The sequence below is a fragment of the Ziziphus jujuba genome, chromosome 8 (genome assembly GCF_031755915.1).
Source record: "Ziziphus jujuba cultivar Dongzao chromosome 8, ASM3175591v1".
NCBI classification, from domain to species: Eukaryota; Viridiplantae; Streptophyta; class Magnoliopsida; order Rosales; family Rhamnaceae; genus Ziziphus; species Ziziphus jujuba.
The window spans coordinates 11,751,833-11,770,988 of NC_083386.1; the positions used below are offsets into that span (position 1 = coordinate 11,751,833).

The 19,156-nt window shown below is 31.1% G+C and overlaps 1 protein-coding gene across 2 annotated transcripts; it reads left to right on the forward strand.

Moving 5' to 3' along the window:
- Positions 1-8,456: 8,456 nt before the first annotated feature.
- Positions 8,457-17,501, forward strand: LOC107413460 (AP3-complex subunit beta-A). 2 transcript variants are annotated; one of them, XM_060819650.1, is made up of 11 exons: positions 8,457-8,846; positions 9,002-9,078; positions 9,273-9,522; positions 10,315-10,947; positions 11,702-11,875; positions 12,220-12,346; positions 12,424-12,533; positions 13,188-13,388; positions 13,886-14,859; positions 15,503-15,772; positions 16,914-17,501. In XM_060819650.1, the coding sequence occupies exons 1-11, from the start codon at positions 8,631-8,633 to the stop codon at positions 17,281-17,283; spliced, it is 3,402 nt and encodes a 1,133-aa protein (XP_060675633.1). In that variant the 5' UTR covers positions 8,457-8,630; the 3' UTR covers positions 17,284-17,501. The 2 variants fall into 2 exon arrangements, with proteins under 2 accessions (XP_060675633.1, XP_024927490.1); XM_025071722.3 differs by having other exon boundaries at positions 8,832-8,846; positions 9,002-9,097.
- The last annotated feature ends 1,655 nt before the right edge of the window (positions 17,502-19,156 follow it).

Sequence of the window (19,156 nt, forward strand, 5' to 3'; positions counted from 1 at the left end):
CATTTTTTAGCGTGACACAACGTATATACTCATTATTTTCTTCTTCTACTAAAAAATGAAAAATTTTACAAGACCATATTTCTAATTTAACTCTTAAACCATTGTCACAAACACGTTGGGAAAGTCGTCTTAAAAGTGTTAAAGCAATAAAATATCAAGCTCCACAAATAAAAGATGCTTTATATCAACTAGCAGAAGCTAGTGATGATCCTAAAACAAAAAGTGAAGCGATTTCTTTGGCAACATATGAGATTAAAAATTTTAAATTTTTATTAGGTATGATATATTGTTTGCAATTAACACCGTTAGTAAATTTTTACAATATAAAGATATGGATATTACCATTGCATTAGATCAGCTAAAAGGTCTTATTTCATTTTTTAATAACTATAGAGAAAATGGGTTCACATCTGCTATAATTTGTGCTAAAGAGATTGCTAATGAAATGAATGTAGAACCAAAATTTCGTGAAAAATGTGTAATTAGAAGAAAAAAAGAATTTGATGAGAATGAAACTAATAAGGTGAGACTTTCACTTAAAGAATCTTTTAAAATTAATTATTTCAATTATATAGTTGATCATGTCATTTCTTCACTTCAAATTAGGTTTGAACAGTTTAAGATATATGAAGATAATTTTGGTTTTTTGTATGATGTAGAAAAATTAAAATTGCTTGGTGATGATTTTCTAAAAGAAAAATGTTTGCATCTTGAAAATTTTTTAAAACATGACATATTATTTAATATTGATGGTTTAGATTTATTTTTAGCACTAAAAATTTTAAAAGAAATAATAAATCCTGAATTAAAAATAACACTTGAGATATTAAACTTTATAAAAAAATTAATTTTTTTTCCTAATACATGGATAGCTTATAAAATACTATTGACAATACCTGTTAGTATAGCTTCAGCAGAAAGAAGTTTTTCAAAATTAAAATTAATAAAATCTTATTTACGCTCAACAATGTCTCAAGAAAAATTAAATAATTTGTCAATTTTATCAATTGAAAAGCATTTATTATCGAAACTTGAATATAAAAATTTAATTAGTAACTTTGCATCTCAAAAAGCTAGAAAACTAGATTTTATATAATTTTTTTTAAAAAAAAAATTAAGGCCCCAAATATTTTTCTCCGCTTAGGGCTTCAAAATTGCTTGAGACGGCCTGATATATATATATATATATATATATATATAATGGATCATTATATTTATTTGCATCATTGAATGCCTTTAAGTGATAAAATTCCGTCCAAATGAGGTGCTCTGTAAAACTTGTGTTACTTTAAATCTTATGTTTTAAAACCATATAAAACTTGCTTGAAATGAAAGAAGATCCAAAACACAAGTTACCAAACAGATAAATTCCACTTTCAAAAATATTTTCTTTCCATCTAACGGCGCAAGTTGAGAATGAAAATTGAATATATGGTATTAATTGATTGGTGGGACATGCTTGAAGATTGGCAAAAGGGAACAAAAGATCCGGCTCCTTTGTCCTTGTGTCTGTCCTACCAATCAATTAATGATACATCATTAAAATTTTTTGAAGGCATTTTTTTTCTTTTTTGCCGTTAACTTCCTCCACCCCAGCTGCTTAATTTTAGACTTGAACCAAAAAACAAAGAGACTGCTTTTCTATCTTCTCTCATCCATTGCAACGGACCCAGTTGCAGCCGCTCACTACTCCACTCTGATCAGTCATGTAGGTCAGTGAGCATCAAATTTGCAGGGGCTGCCCTGTAATTAAGTGTGTGTGTGTGTGTATTTTTTTTTTTTTTTTTTTTTTGTTTTCTTTTGAGTCTAATAATTTGTTTTCCGCGACGTTTCTTTTCTTTGCTCAAGAGTCAGCAACTCTATATATAAAATTGCTTATCCTTGCAATATGAAAACATTTAGATGCAAAAAATAATCGTGAAAGCTCCTGTCATAGCAGGTGATGAAAATTTGATTGGCCTAGCCTCTCGAGTAATAGGTTGTTCAATTTTGCTTTAATTTTTTTTAGTTTACAAAATTTATAAAAAAAAAAATTAACTTTTTGAGCAAAGGTATCAATCGAATAAACGATAGAAAAGCCATAATGTCTCTCTAATCGAGATGATGGAAAATTTAATACAGAGGCCTGTCCCTAAAAAAAATTCTGGATTAGATAATAGGATCTTTTAAGTAGAAAGAAAAAGGGAATTTCAATAAAAGATGGAATAAGTTAATCGAATAAGATAGTTTACATCTTTTTTTTTTTTTTTTTAAATTGTAGATGAGGTGGCACCAATTTATTGGTGGGACAGGCAAAGGGACACGAAAATAGAACAGAGGATCCATTCTTACCTTGTATCCCAAAAATTAAAAAAGAAAAATGGTAATATATACCTTAAACTTATATTTGCAGTCATTATATAGAGCTATGTATGCTTGATATATGATATATTTTCCAAGTAGTTGCAGATGCATATTAATGGATGCACATAAAATTAATAACCATATGTCCATGTCCTTAATTAATTTGCTGAAAAAAAAAAGTTTAATCAATTGCTTCCATTTAATCAGTAAAACAAATAGGAAAAAAAAAATTTGCTCACCAACATAAAATTAAAAAAATCGAAATCAAAATCTTTGAACGTAGGTAGTGGATGGTGGGTAATCCTATTAAAATTAACCTTCCTGTAAGGTTGGGAGAGACCAGGTAATTCTCTGTAAGTGATGGCAACAGAGAGTTGTGAGGTTTTTGCATGGCGGCCAGAATATCCAAAATGCCGATGATTCTTGAGTCGATGCTTGTGGTACAACTCTCTCCAACCTTTTCCCGAAAGACCATAAATCTTGGCCCAATACTTCATGCTCATGCAAACTTTTCACGATCATTGTCGTACACGGTCACGGGGATATTCCTAGTTACACTTTTTCATTATCATTTAATAATGGCTATTGATATGATATGAATGCTAATTGTATATAGTTACAAATAAACATATATATGCAAGGTAGTAAAGAGAAATCCTATATAATACAGTAATATTATATTTACATTGATACGAAGCTAGCAATTATAACTATAATAAGAATTGCTGATTGGGGGATGAATGATTGGTGGGATGTGTTCTATTAGGCTCCAGGCATGCCGTGGCGCAGCATTTTGTGATGGTGAGCCTTGCTTGGTCGTGCTTCACGTCCCTCACCGTAAGCTGTTTCTTGAATGGAATGCTGCACCTTCCTATTTTCCCATGCTGCTTCGATATTTTCTGAGGCCGCGTAACTCTCAATTTCCATTATCATTGACTCTAAAATTATGGAATTATTTATAATTCCATTATTGTTTTTATTATTATGATTACTTGCTTCTTCTTCTCTTTCTTCTTCTTGTGCTACAGCTTTTCTAGGGTTTGGTTGGTTGTTGGACATTAATGTTATTAGTACTATTGATAGTATCTTTGGCAAGAGACTTGGTCCTCAAATCTTGGACAGTTGCTACAGATTTTGGATTCAATTTCTGGTGCTTTTGAGAAGAAAGTACGAGTGTTGCCATGGTGCTCTCTTTGGATTCATAAGAACGTTCCTCTCAACTCCAACTACCCTACTTCCTTTTGACTCCATGTTTACTCTCTTCTCTTTCTTTGAGGGTTTTGGTTTTTATATTATATATATAAATTTCTTTCTTTTTTTATTTAAAAAAAAATAAAAAACGAATAAGGTTACAATTCTAACCTCCTTAGGTTTGTTTTTTTGGGTAATTTTATACTCTTTTGAAGGACACTTTATAAGAGGTTGTATTAATAACAAGTATGTTTTTTTTATTGGATGGTTGTAAGAGTTTACAAATTATTTTTTCTTCTCTTTGTTAAAGGAGAGCCACTCAGGGTTAACTTGTTCTTTTAATCAAATGTGTGAAATCGTTTAACTAGTACAATACATGTCCTGCCTATTAAATATATTTTAATTTATTTATTTATTAGTTTATTTTAATTTGTCTTTATTTTATAATTTCCGTATAAATATATATGTTAACCAATAATATATTAACTAAAAAATTTTCAATACATAATATGTATTAATTTGAAAAATGATATTCTATGCACAGGCAATTAAGTAGAGTCATGTGTTCATTTTATACACATCAATTAACAAGATAACTTACCTTGTTATCTCTTTATCATCATTATTACTATGGTTATTATTATTAATTTGACTTTCCCTTCTCCACCAGTCCACACCTCTCCCTCCAGCTTCTCCCAATCTCCAAGCATACTCACCTCCAGATCCGGGTTGGGTATGTGGAAAACTTGGGATAGATACGATACTTTGAATGGAGTCTCTAAAACAATGCCAATTATACGATGTTATTCTCTCTGGTATTTTCAAATGGAGCTTTGAGCCTTTGACAATGTTTTGATGCTCATCCATTGTCTTTCTCCCAAAAAGAGTATTCTTCTAAAGCATATTATTCCTAGTTCCATGCCAAACAACATATTAGATCTTGCCCGTATTTTGTATATTGGGATAGAGGATTTAATGTAATTAACCCGAAAATTAAATCTCAATGAACATGATTAAGTTATGGAATATTTGGATCCAATTTTGTTTTGCAATCAAGAAGATATCTCCTTTGTAGAGATAAAGCCTCACAGAGGAGAAGAGACTTCATTTGTAGGTAGGGCCAAAAAGAAAGAATAAAAAATTAGAAAATAAAGCATGTAACGGGGTCAGATAATATGAGATTGCTTAGATATCTCATTAATTGACATGTTATAAAAAATGAACACATGACTCAATTTAATTGATTATGTCTACCACATCATTTTCTATGTCAATACAGATTGTGCATCGAAAATTTCATTATGTTAACATATGTCAATTTTTAAAAATATTTACACATATTATTTACTGACTATTTAGTTATTTGTAGTATTATTGAATAGTAAAATTCAATAATGATATAGATTCCAAATTTTTTAACAAATCAATTTATTAAATGATATAATAATTTTTAATTAGTTCGGATGTTATTTATAAATATATTTGAAAAGAAAAAGCATCTTTTTGTAGAGAAAAACACCCTCCATCTTCAAAAAGCTATGTACACTTTTTTTTTTTTTTTTTAAAATATATTTTCTATACACTTAGAATCATCTTTAAACTGATCAAAGATCGATGTGGTAGTAAATATAGAATGTTAAAACATAACCTTGCTCTGGATATTAGAATATATATATATATATATATATATATATATATTTTTGTATATCTACGAAAATAGCATATTTCTAATTTAAAAGAGAAAGTAGAGGTATTCAATCAACTACTTTGAAAAGTGTGAATGTGAAAGCAAACATGCCACTAAACCCAACTTCACTTGCCATATTTGAACTACTTTTATAACCAATTTTAAATTAGAATTAATTATTTACTTGGGACAAATATTATAATCAACTCAAAGTTTAACAATATTAAGGTCTTTTTTAAAAAAAAAATAAAAAAATCTTATTTCTAAATAGATATAATTACTTATTAATAGTAATAAGAATTGATATAAAAACATTAGATGATATGTTTGTTTTTGTAATAATATCAGTATTCTAAAAGACATAAGATGTTGCAAGGCGGCAAAGTCAAGTGTTAAGTCTTATGAGTTTAGGCGAGAAAAGACGTTTCATAATCATATTATTATGTTAATTATTATAAGACTACTAAATAAACAAAATAATTCATATTTTAAATGTTAAACCATATATAAGTCTATATTGCTTTTGTATGTGCAATAAACATGAATTAGCATATAACTAATCATAATAGATTTATGAAAATTCATGTTTTCTAAATTTCCAACAACAAATTAGTTTAAAAAAGAAAAAAACAAGAAAGGAAAAAAAAAATAACAAGAAAAGGAACAAGAGAAAGAGAAAGAAGAAAAATAATAATAATAAGAAGAAGAAATAGAAAGGAAGAAAACAAATACTATGGATTTTTAAGCTTATAATGCTTGGACAAGGGGGATCCATATAGAAAGGAAACTTTTTTTTTTTTTTTTTTTTTTTGGTGTTGGTGTCTATACTCTATATCCTTGTAAAGAGTAAAAAGCAACCAGATAAATAGAAGCTCTCTATTTTTTATTTTTGAAAATATATCTTGCAAGTTGTAAGTTAATGAAAACAGCTGGCAAACTTTTTCTCTTTGGCCCATTTAAACATCAAGAATGTAGATCTCTAAATGAAAAAACTGTGTGGTGTCCACTTTTGCTTAAAAAATATATTATTTTATTTCATTTTTTCTTTTTTTTTATTAAATTTTCTCTCTAATTCCTTAATTTGTATACATTATGTTTTCATTTTTTGTTTAAGCAAAAAACTTAATCTTAAAAAAATTTCTATTTTTTTAACAATATTTTTTATTTTTATTTTTTTAATTCTTATGATTTTTTTTTAATATTTTTTTAAAAAAATTTTGAACAAAAAAACTCACTCTTTTTAGCGTCTAGGCGCGCATTAGGTTATTAATACAACATTGATTATTTTTTTCTAAACTTTGTTACCATGCGATGCGTTATTTAAAAGCATCACGTTAAATGGCGTTTAGTGGCATATTTTCCTGTTTTTGAGAACACTGAATAATATATCTAAATAAAAAAATCAGAACAATAAGTTTTTATTTGAAAGACACAATTATCTTTATCAATAACCCTCCTCAAATGCTTACTAGGCTTAGTTTGATATAGATTTTGAAAGTTCTGGAATTAATTATAAAAAGATTTTAGGCAACTGTGATATTGGATAAAAGTACAATAGAATTGATTATTTGAAAAGTTTGACAATTACATAACAGCTTTTAGAATTATATTATAAGATGATATTTAAAACTTACTTTTTTTTTTAAGTAATTTAGGATAGATAAATTTAAATTTTCAAAATACCCTTAATTAATTAATATAATACCACATTACATTTATCTTTTATCCCATCAAGCAATTTTACTCAAATCAAAACTCTCTAGATAAAAACTCAAATAAAAATTCTAATATAAATCAACCACTTTAATATTTAAATAAATGTATTATATATTATATTTAAATAAATAATATTTTGGTTGTTAAGTATTTTATTTTAAAATTGAGATTTGGACCTCAAAAAAAAAAAATTATATACTTTAAAGTAACACTTTTACGATTTATTATATATGATTTAATTTTAGTATACAAAATATCATCCATAGCTACATATAAATCATTGTTTTTTTCTTATTAAAAAAAAAAAAAAACCTTATGCATATTATATTAGTAACTATAAAATTTACAGCAATTCAATTTAATAAGCTACCAGATACTTATATAGTGTTTTTATTAATATAAATTATCAAATATTTTGCTGATTTTCTTTTTAACACAATAAAAATTAATTCCTTTTTCGGCACACAACTATAACTATTCTCTTAAAATATAAGCATTAAAAAACTATTCTTTTCCCCAATATGGTTTTTTCCCTTGTATTTTCCTAGAAAATTCAAGGGAACCAAAGATTTTGTAACACCCACTAGTTTCTCCTCCATCCCGTTAAATCGATTTTCTTTCCTACCATGATCTTGATGCTTCAATCGCCAATAACTACCATATGAGAGACAGATATGAAAGAGCGTAAGAGGAAGGAGAGAAAAAGGAAAGCAAAGCAACTTATCGGTGGCAAGAAGAGAAGATGGTAGTCGAAAAAAGAAGTTGAGAGAATTGTAGACAGAAATTTAAAAAAAACTCGAATTAGAAATTCCAAAACTTACAAGCTAAAAAAATTTGTAGCTAAACTGTAATAAAAAAACTTGATCTAAAGAACCTAACTCAAGACGATGGTCTCAAATCAATGATAGACTCATCCAAAGGGTTTTAGATCCATTTTTGGGTAAATTGGTGGCTACAGAAGAGAGTGAGATAGAAAGAAAGTCGAAGCCTGATTTGAGAATTCAAAGTTTGACAAAGGTAGTTTTTTATTTAAAAAAAAAAAAAAAAAAAAAAAACTTCAAAAACACTTTCGGATATTTGCCGAATAAGAAAAAAATAAATGTTAGCTTTTTAGAATAAGTGATATATTTAAGCATTCTAAAGCAAGATAAAAATGTTTTATATTAAATACTAAATTAAAAAAAAGAAACAAAAATAAAATATATTATGACTTAAAATAAATCTAATTAAGATTAAGTTAAAAAAACCATAAATAATTATTAATTGAATTCAAATAATAATTAATAAAGACTAGAAGTAACCATAAGTTCTAACGAAACAAACAACACACATTAATGCAATGATAACATGAATTTCTCTATTTCGAGCAAGAAGAAAAAATGTGTATATAAATATATATATATATATATATATTTATATATATATATGCACAATAAAAAAATAATAATAATAATAATAATTCCTAGTTAAGAACCTGCCTTATCCCGGACAAGAATCGAACTTCGTGCGTAGCCAAACAACCCCCCAAAATCGCAATGCCATCTTCAGCTGGGTACCGGTTGTGACCCATTTATTTCAGCAAGGTTCACCGTTTTCTTTTTCTTTTTGCCAATTTGTTTTCTTTTCTGAGCATTGTCACTCTCTCATGTAGTCGTCGAGAAAGATCGGAAATCCTGAAGCCAAAACCCTTAAAATGTTTCCGCAATTCGGTGCCACGGCGGAGACTCTGAGCAAGGCATCCACAATGGTGTTTCGGATCGGTACGGACGCCCACCTCTACGACGATCCTGATGACGTCAACATCGCTCCGCTTCTTGACAGCAAGTTCGATTCCGAGAAGTGCGAAGCTCTCAAACGCTTGCTCGCTCTCATTGCTCAGGGATGCGACGTCTCCAATTTCTTCCCTCAGGTTCTTCTCGCCCTTCGTGATCTTTTTTACGTTTTCCGTCTTTTTTTTTTTTTTTTTTTTTTTTTTTGGTTTGGCTTTGAGATTTTGGTTTTAGGATTCTGAGAAAAAAAGGGAGGAAAAACTAAAATCATTTTCGGATTCAATTGGAATTGTAGGTTGTTAAGAACGTGGCTTCACAATCTTTGGAAGTAAAGAAGCTGGCTTACTTATACCTGTTGCATTATGCTGAAAAGTATGCTATGCTCTACGCTGTAATTTCTAAACCGTTTCTCAATTTTCGATATATTCATTGCTAATGCGAATTATATAAAAATTCAATCTGAATTACAATTCATCTTTCTCAAAAGTTAGATTATTTTTCGAAGCTCAGCTTGTAAATCTTACTTTGTTTAGCTTACTTACAAGAGTTCTGTCTTTGCAATTTAGGCGTCCGAATGAAGCATTGCTATCAATTAATTGTTTTCAGAAGGACTTAGGGGATACAAACCCTTTAGTGAGGGCATGGGCGCTCCGTACAATGGCGGGAATCCGATTACATGTTATTGCACCTATTGTTTTGGTTGCTGTTGGAAAATGTGCTAGAGACCCGTCTGTGTTTGTCCGGAAATGTGCAGCAAATGCTCTTCCCAAGCTGCATGATTTGCGCCAAGAGGAAAACACAGAAACCATTGAAGAGGTTAGTTTCATTTTTATGTTAATAAGTGATGCTCATTGTTATTCTAGATTATGGTGTTTTTGGGTGAAGGAAATAAATTAAAGCTTTGCTGGTTTTAAGAATCTCATAGGCGAGTTATATGGGATAGTAGAATCCATTTAAGTAGAATTGTTATGTTCATTATCCTAGAATAAACTTTTTGGAAGTTTCCCAAACAGTTCTCTTTTCTGAAGCTGACCTCAATGCGGAAAGTGTACATGTCATATAGAAATTTGAAATGTTTCCATCTGTTTTTGCATGGATTGGTGTGTCTACATTCAGCCTCATGTCAAACTATCTCTCATGTGGAGTTCTGTTTCCCAGATAGATGCATTTTAGCTAGAGGCAAATTTGTGTGTCTATATGCATGTAGCTATATGCTTGTGTTATCAAATGTTATTACTTGGCTAAACATATATTGCCAGCGTAATGGTTCGAGCACAACCTTTGTTTCTTTAGGATTACTTTTAACAAATTGTTTTTGACATGCATAAGCATGTGCTTATATTCTATCAAAGTTAATATTTTTGCTATTCGGCATTTTATGGGAAATTTCTATTCCATGGTGGAATAGTGACTTCTTAATGTGGAACATACCAACACAAATCTTCTTCTTCTTCTTCTTCTTCTTCTTCTTCTTCTTGTTGTCTGAGTAATGCCAATTGTTGTTTGATATAAATAAAGGTGTGCTCACCCGCACTGTATAGGTAATATGTATTATCTTTTACTATGCTACAGGTAGTTTCATGTTAAAGTGTACTTTATTTTATGCAGATTGTCGGAATATTGTTAAATGATCATTCACCTGCTGTTGTTGGAGCTGCTGCTGCAGCATTTGCTTCTGTTTGTCCAAATAATCTGTTCATGATTGGAAGAAATTATCAAAGATTGTGCGAGATTCTTCCTGATGTTGAAGAATGGGGTCAAATAATTTTAACTGGTGTTCTTTTGCGCTATGTAATTGCAAGGCATGGGCTTGTAGAAGGATCAATTATGTGTTCTTTGCACTGTAAAGAGAACAGTCAATCTCAAAAGGATGGCTTAGAGTCTAACCCCAAATTTACTTTCCTAGAAGACAATGGTGACTTGGGTTTGTATTACGAGTCTGAAATTGCACATATGGTCTCTCAATGCTATATTGAAGGACCAGATGAATATTTGTCTCGATCAAGTTTATTGAATAAAGGTTCTTATGAATCTAAATCAGAATGTTTCCACTCTGGTGAAAGTAATGAAGATGTGAAGATCCTGCTGCAGTGTACATCTCCATTGTTATGGAGTAATAATAGTGCCGTGGTGTTAGCAGCTGCTGGTGTGCACTGGATTATGGCGCCAATGAAGGATGTTAAAAGGATTGTTAAACCTCTCTTATTTGTCCTAAGATCATCTACTGCCTCAAAATATGTGGTACTTGAGCAATTCCTTAACTTGCAGTTTTCAAATTCCATTGATGTTTGTGTGTGTCTTCATCTGTTCGTATATATCTTGTATAATGTATGACGTTTTGAGTTTTGATACCAATATGACGAGTCTGACATTGCAACTTCCAAAATCTTGTTGTCTTTGAGAATTAATAACATTTAATTGTATATTTATTTATGTGGAATGTGCTTATAAGCACAAACCATGAAGAATATGAGATTTGTGCAAACAATTGTATTACTTTGTTTTTACAACTGTATGATGCTCATTTATGATTCCAAACTTTTTGAAGTTAAGTGAAGGCAAATGTTTTATTATTGTTCAACTTTCAAATGAGGGATCGTACCAGTTTTTAATCTCAGTATTTTGGACATAATTTTAATAGGAAAATGGTCCAAATCATAAATATTGATGCTTACTTTCTAGCCCTCTGTACTTAGTATTTGTTAACTTTAGCTGTTTTTGACTAGTTTTTTCATTTTTGGATCTTGGTCAGCCTGGTAATGCCACAATTCTTTGGTGTATGTAAGGTTCTCCAAAAATCAGCCAAACATTATATAAAATTGATTTAAGATTAGACTCATATGGTTGGCAAATTTCTTGCTGTTATTATTTTATGTATTTTTTTTTTTCTGGCCAATTATACTATTCAAATATTGTTTTGTTATCTTTTTGTGTTTTTCTATCAGTTAGCATTGGTTAAGTTGGTGAGTGTTATTTTGTTGACGTGCATGTCCAGGTCCTCAACAACATTCAAGTGTTTGCCAAAGCAATGCCTTCTCTCTTTGCTCCACACTATGAAGACTTATACATATGCTCTTCAGATTCATATCATATTAAAACTTTGAAGCTGGAGATTTTGGCTTCTATTGCTACAGATTCATCAATCATGTCCATTTTAAAAGAGTTTCAGGTAAGTTCTCCCTGATGCTTTTTCAAATAGGTAGCTGCGCTCTATGAGGAAGTATTAAACCTGGTTGGGCTTCTTCTTCCAGTGTGTACAGGATAGTATATAAATTATTATCTTAGCTTTCTGATTTTTTCTAGTTAGAACATTTTTTAAAACAATACTCTCTGTTGGCATAACGCCTTGATAATTTTGAGAAGAAATGAGGGCCATGTTGGATTACACCATATTATGTAGGATGCACAATTAGAAAATAAATGTATTAATTGACTTTGCTTTCAATGTTATATATTTTTAATGCGTTCAACTTTCAAGTGCATGAAATATGCTGATTTTTCTATTTTTGCTAGGATTATGTTAGAGATCCAGACAGGAGATTTGCTGCTGATACTGTTGCTGCAATTGGTATATGTGTACAACGACTTCCAAAAATGGCAAGCACATGCTTGGAATGGTTATTGGCTTTTACTAGACAGGGTTTGTGACCACCTACATATACAAATCTACCTAAAATTTGGCTAGTCGTTTTTCTGAATTGCATCCACTTTTTGCAGAATGTTTTACTACTGTCAATGGGTCCATGGATGGGGAAGCGGGTGTTTTGATTCAAGCAATAATGTCCATTAAGTCGATTATTAGACAAGATCCACTCAGCCATGAAAAGGTATTCTTATTTTCCAGTTTTTATGATTAAGGTGATGTCATTTATTTCTAATATTCACTTTTCTGTTTATTCTGTCTGAATATTAGATCTTTATAGAACTTTGGAAAAGAGAGACTTTATTTAAGAAGGATGAGGAGAATACATGATATATTTGGATTTTTTTGCAGAAAATTATTGCTCATAGGATGGTTCTGTTCATTATGTTAGTGTAATTTTGTAATGGCTGCACAATTATGCCTCATTTCCTTTTTTCTGTTTGCTGCATGGATGCAATATCAAATTTGAATTACTATATATGCTACTGAGGATTTTGCTTTACATGGATCTAATACTTCTGTTCTCTGTTGTTGAATGTTCATTGTCGAAGCATCTTTGCAGCTGTAGCTATTTGTTTGTATTGATATGATATTCTAGCCTTAGTTCTTAACTCATTAGTTTGGAAGCTTTCCTTGTAAAAATTGTTATGGCAGTGCCTCTCAACCTCAGGCATGGTTATTATGTAAATGATATGTTGAGAATAACATAAGAAGTGAGATCATTCAATTTGGCTCCCATCTATGATTTTGTGAGTAATTTTAGTTGGAATGTTTTAACGTTTACTTTGATTTCATTTTTCTTTTTGCATATAATAACTCTTTCCTGTTCATTTTAAAGGTTATTATCCAGTTGGTTCGTAGTTTGGATTCAATAAAGGTGCCTGCAGCTCGTGCAATGATCATTTGGATGGTGGGAGAGTATGGCTCTTTAGGAGACCAAATTCCAAGGATGTTAACCACAGTACTTAAGTATCTTGCACGGTGCTTCATGTCAGAAGCATTAGAAACAAAGCTTCAGATCCTTAATACTACTGTTAAGGTACTGTAAACCAGCTTACCTCATAATCTTTAAATGGTTTTAGTAAGATTTATAGGATTCATAAAATTATTCTTGTGATATGTAAAATTGGAAAATATATAGGTATATAGTTTGAAATGGTTTCAAATTTGTATATACACGGATATGGATATTGATATCATGCTTTAGCCTCCTTGGTTATTGGAGAAACATGAATATACTGAGTGGTTATTAGTTTGAACTTTGTTTTCCTACAGAATTAATTGCGCAACATCAATAAATTCCTGAATGCAAACAAGTGTCAGTTTTGTGTAATGTTCCTTCACATTGCTCCTTACTTCTTTAGTCTAGGTTTGAATTGCTAATCTCATATAGTTGGGATAAGTTGTAGTGCTACCATATGTAAGTATAACACAAAAGTTTTGTATCATCAATTTCAATTTCTTATATTTCCTATCTAACTATGGCGGTTACTAGTCACTCATTGATTCTGAAGTTTCAAAATGGTATTTTTATAGGTTCTACTGTGTGCAAAAGGAGAGGATCTGTTGGAATTTCAAAGAGTTTTAAGCTATGTGCTTGAATTGGCCAAATATGACTTGAACTATGATGTTCGTGACCGGGCTAGTTTTCTAAAGAAACTTCTGTCATTTCATTTGGATTCTCAAGGTGTGGAGAGAGAGAGAAATTATGTACCCAAAAATAAAGACTTGTCATGTGTACTCATAGAATGCATTTTTGGGCAAAAGACAAAACCAACGCCCCCTGAGCCTTATAACCATAGAATTTATCTTCCTGGATCTTTATCTCAGATTGTTCTCCATGCTGCTCCAGGATATGAACCACTACCGAAGCCTTGTAGTTTGACCTGTGAACTAAGTGCATCAGGGGAGCTTGCCACTAATAGCAATTCGTCTGTGACAGATGATCTGGATACATTATCGGGATCATCAGATAATGAAAGTGCATCTTGTTATAGTTCTCAGCATAGCATTAGGGGTTCAAGTGGCAATGGCAGCGGTGATGTAACAGGTTCTGCAAGTGAAGATGAGGGCAATGCTGATCCTTTAATTCAGATTTCTGAAGTTGCCAATACTTATAAAACGCAAAATAGTGGTTCTCAGTCTGGTGCCGCTGATTTTGGGGAATTACTATCAAATAGAGCTTTAGAGTCATGGTTAGATGAGCAGCCTGGTTTGTCAAGTGTGAATACTTCAGAACCAAGCATAGTCCATAGATCTTCAGCAAGAATTTCTATTGGGGATATTAGAGGCCAAGTTAAACCTAAAAACTATGCACTATTGGATCCTGTAAATGGAAATGGCTTAAAGGTGGATTATTCCTTCTCATCAGAGATCTCAAACATCTCACCTTTACTTGTGTGTATAGAGGTTTCCTTCAAGAACTGTTCGTCGGAACCAATGTCCGATATAACTTTAGTTGATGAAGAATCTAGCAAAGACTTAGATTCTGCAGACCAAGTGACAGCGAGGTGATTCTAAGTTTCACTTTTTAGAAAGATCTAATTTATACTTGTCTATGCAAGTGCTAGTTTTATACTTGACTATGTAAGTGCTAGTTTTTGGGAAGTAGAACTAATTGCAGGACACTCTAGGTGGCTCACGCCTGGATTATTTTGGGCAGTAGAACACTTGATGTTCAGAATATCTTTGATTTTAAAACAAGAAAGAAAAGTCCTGATTAGAAACCTTTATTTTGTACTAACAGATCTTCTGTTTTTCAAATCTTCTTTAATACCTGGTACTGTTCTGTGTTAACGTATCTGAGATGAGATGCAGTCTCATTTATTGCATGTTGCTTCTACAGTAGGGTGTAGTTGATGAAATTTTAATCAAATGGCGAAGTTTAATGCAACACATCAAATCTCAGGGATGCTTGCTTCCATTTCCATTTTTCTTAATGCTCTTGTATTGTCTTCCCCTAATATTGTTTTCTGACTTTTATGTTAACTCTTAATTTGTTAGTGTAGACAGTTAATCTGTGGTGCATAACTGAGATGTCTAGCTTCGAGATGCCACTAATCGTAAAGTCTGTGGTGTCTCCATGATCATGCATGTTCATTGTATCATCTTGGCTTTAATAAGTACTAATTCCTATCATACTTGATACTGCAGCTCAATAACATCACAAGATGATGTGCCCACTGTGGTTCCTATAGAAGATATCATATGTCTGGAACCTGGTCAGACAATGACAAGAATTCTCCAAGTTCGTTTCCATCACCATCTCTTGCCTCTAAAATTGGCCTTATATTGCAATGGCAAGAGGCATCCTGTTAAACTACGGCCTGACATTGGATATTTTGTGAGAGCTTTACCAATGGACCCAGAAACCTTCGTAAATAAGGAATCTCATCTCCCGGGAATGTTTGAATACAAACGGAGGTTAGTGACTAATTTTCTTGTTCATATAGAGGATTCTCTCTCTCTCTCTCTCTCTCTCTCTCACACACACACACACACTTACACAAACAAACAAATAAACAAAGTGTGTGATTGCATGTGCACACCCAAAAATACACAAAGATGCACAGCCACTTTCAATTTTACACCTTCTAAAGCTTAAATCAATCTTGGCTATATCCAGGGAAGAATGTCTTGTGATACTCAACACATTTCATTTAGTACACTGTTTTTCATTAGGCTTCCCACCCTTGCACTATTCAAAACGTGAATTAGACCTTTTCGTTGTTGTAGATTTGTTTTATTTCAAATTGTTAGGCCATATGGTAAACCTTAATTTTGTTGCATGTTGAACTTTATTCTTTTGGCCTATGCTTTTGAACATCATTTGATGAATTTTCTTGTAGCATTGACATTTCATATTTTTCTGAAGTCCATGCTTTCTCTGGGTATTGAAGAGGTTCAGTTTCTGAATTTCTGTCATCTTCATTAAGCTACAAATTAAAACTCTACATGCATGTCAACGCTGTGTCCACTGTGGTGTCGAGGTGCTTCCAGTGTTTATTTGGCTTAGAAATAGAACGACAATCACTGTAATAGTGATATAGAGGTGCTATGTTGTGAATGCACTTTGGTCCAAGCTTCCCTTTCAAACCAGTTAGGCTATATATGGAGTTTGAATTTCATGAGGGAAATAGGATGTAAAGGATTTAGATTCCGTTGTTTGTTTAAAACAAAAGTTTCTATGGAAATATGCAAGGAAATCAATATCTTTTATCTCTTTTTCTTTCCTTACTGAAATCCCAATTCCAAATATAGAGTTGAAGTTTCTTTCAAGGAAAAATTTAAAAAAGAGATGAGCAAAAGTATCAATTTCTATCATAATTATCTCATGTCAAGAAGCAAATTACAAGGTTTCTCAAGGTTTCTCCTGTACAGGTGCATTAATTGCTAATCTTATCATGTATTCACATTACATTATTTATTGAAAGATGACTCCTTTATTTAGTCTACTATAAGACAATTTTCTAATCCATCAATCATGGGTGTCAAATTCTTTTTCCTCCTGTTTTGGTCTTTGTTTGGTATTCTAAAGTGGATGCTCTTGCATAATTTGCAACAGTTGCACCTTCAAGGAACACATTAGGGAGTTAAACAAGGACGAGGGTGAAAGCTTATTAGTGAAAGACAAGTTCCTTGAAATTTGCCGGTGTCTAGCATTGAAGATGCTAAGCAATGCAAATCTCTTTCTTGTATCTGTTGATATGCCAATTGCAGCCAGCCTTGACGATGCGTCAGGTTTGTGTTTACGCTTCAGTGGTGAGATCCTTAGCACCTCAAACCCCTGCTTAATTACTATAACCATCGAAGGTAAATGTTCTGAACCACTGAATGTGTCCGTTAAAGTGAACTGTGAAGAAACTGTATTTGCCTTAAATTTGTTGAACAGGGTTATCAATTTCTTAGCTGAGCCCTCTCTTACCCAGTTGTAGTTGGTAAGAATGGTCAGAGCAAAACCATGTGATTAATTTTGAAGAGAAAATAGGAAAAACACTGCCGACTTCTTTTTCCAAAATGCAATTGTATTTTTTTCCATGCTGAGTTACAAGTTCCTGACCGTCCAGATATCTGTACAGAAACAGAACTTTGTATAAAAGATACGTATTATTCTGAGTATGTATTGAGCATGCCAATTCGTTTTGTTTGGATAGTTCTTTTTGTGATCAGAATGTGTGTTTTGCTTCGAACATATTACAGACAGCTGTTTGTTTCCTCAGAAACGGGACAACTGTAAAACCAAAACTTTGATTTTATAAGCATGTATGGGTATGGTTTAGTTTCCTTCAAATATGATTTGATTGCTGCTTATACTTTCACAAAATGGTTTTTACTGTTTTATTCAGCAATTTTTCTCTTTTCTTTACGCTTCCTTCCTTTGGAAGGACCCGCAAAGCCAGCCTTTGTCTACTATCCCATCAAAAAGAAGGGCAAAATCTAAGGAACTATTTTTCAAGATATTGACTTTTGGTAACGTTTTACTAGAAATATTTTTCTTTACAAATTAAGATATAAATATATATATATATATATATATATTAATACATGTTACTTTGTAAAAATAATCTTTGGAAAATGAAAAGGGTATTTGGTGATGGATGACCCTTGAAACTTTTAATTTAAGTTGTTATCGTTGATGAGTTCATTTTCAGAGTTGTAGCAATAAAAGACAAATATAATTAAATAATTCTAATTAAAATTTATCATATAAGTTGTGCTCTCATTTGTTATTGTTGCTAATAGTAGCAAATATAAAAAATTTGAATAGAAAAAACATTAGTTAGATGTTAGCTATCATCATCATCATTTATTATTATTATTATAATATATAAATTGAAAAAGCAGTTAAGGACGTCCATAATAGATTTGGAAAATACAAGATTTATGAAAATATCTGGGATCCTAATTTTCAAAAAGAATGATATTTGAGGAAGTCTATCAAAATATATACAAGTGATGAAGTGTTATTATTTTTATAAATAATGTTAAACGACCCAAATAAATCTACCCCAAAGTGTCTGAAATTTTTTATCGAAACAATTGTTTATAAGAGATTTAGCCTGTATATCAATATTTTATTAGTTAACATATTAACATAATTTAATTATAAATAAATAAATTTAAATATATATATATATATATAATTAAACATAAGTTAATAAAATATTGATATATGACATTTCGTATGCATTTTTGCAGATGTATTTGATACTATAGCATTATTCAATTTTATTGGTTTATATTTGATTTTTTGTTGTTGTTATTGCTATTGTGAGCTTATATTTTCTCGTATCTATCTTTTTAAAAATTTATTTATATATATTTAGATTATATTAAAATTTCAAAGTAATCCTGATAGACTTTTTGATAGCCTAGCACTAGTCCTTTTGGTAAACCATGATATTTTTAATTCAGAATTATTATTATTATTATTAGTATACAAGCTTAGTTTTCAACATTCTCTCATAACGTGGCTGAGTCCGGTCTGTGAAACCTTCTTATCATTCGCTGTACAATGGTGATATTAACTATAGTTAAAGATATTTTTTTGGTTTCTCACTTACGGTAAACTCTTAACTAAAGAAACCAGGTGGCAAAAAGGGTTAACTAAAAATAGTATGTGCGGCTTTTGTGATGTTCTTGTTGAAGACGAGATTCATATGTTTTTAAATTTTTTTTTTTTTTATGGAAATTATAAATTTATGTCCAAGTTAGCTATGATCACTAACCCTTTGTAACATGGCATATTTTAAAGGTCAATAATGCTTAAAATAATGAAACCAATATGTACCATTTTAGAGAGTTTCC

Coding starts and splice junctions, on each gene's coding strand:
- LOC107413460 (XM_060819650.1), top strand. CDS start 8,631: ATGTTTCCGCAATTCGGTGCCACGGCGGAGACTCTGAGCAAGGCATCC. Junction 11,876..12,219: donor CCATTTTAAAAGAGTTTCAG/GTAAGTTCTCCC, acceptor TATTTTTGCTAG/GATTATGTTAGAGATCCAGA. Junction 12,534..13,187: donor ATCCACTCAGCCATGAAAAG/GTATTCTTATTT, acceptor TTCATTTTAAAG/GTTATTATCCAGTTGGTTCG.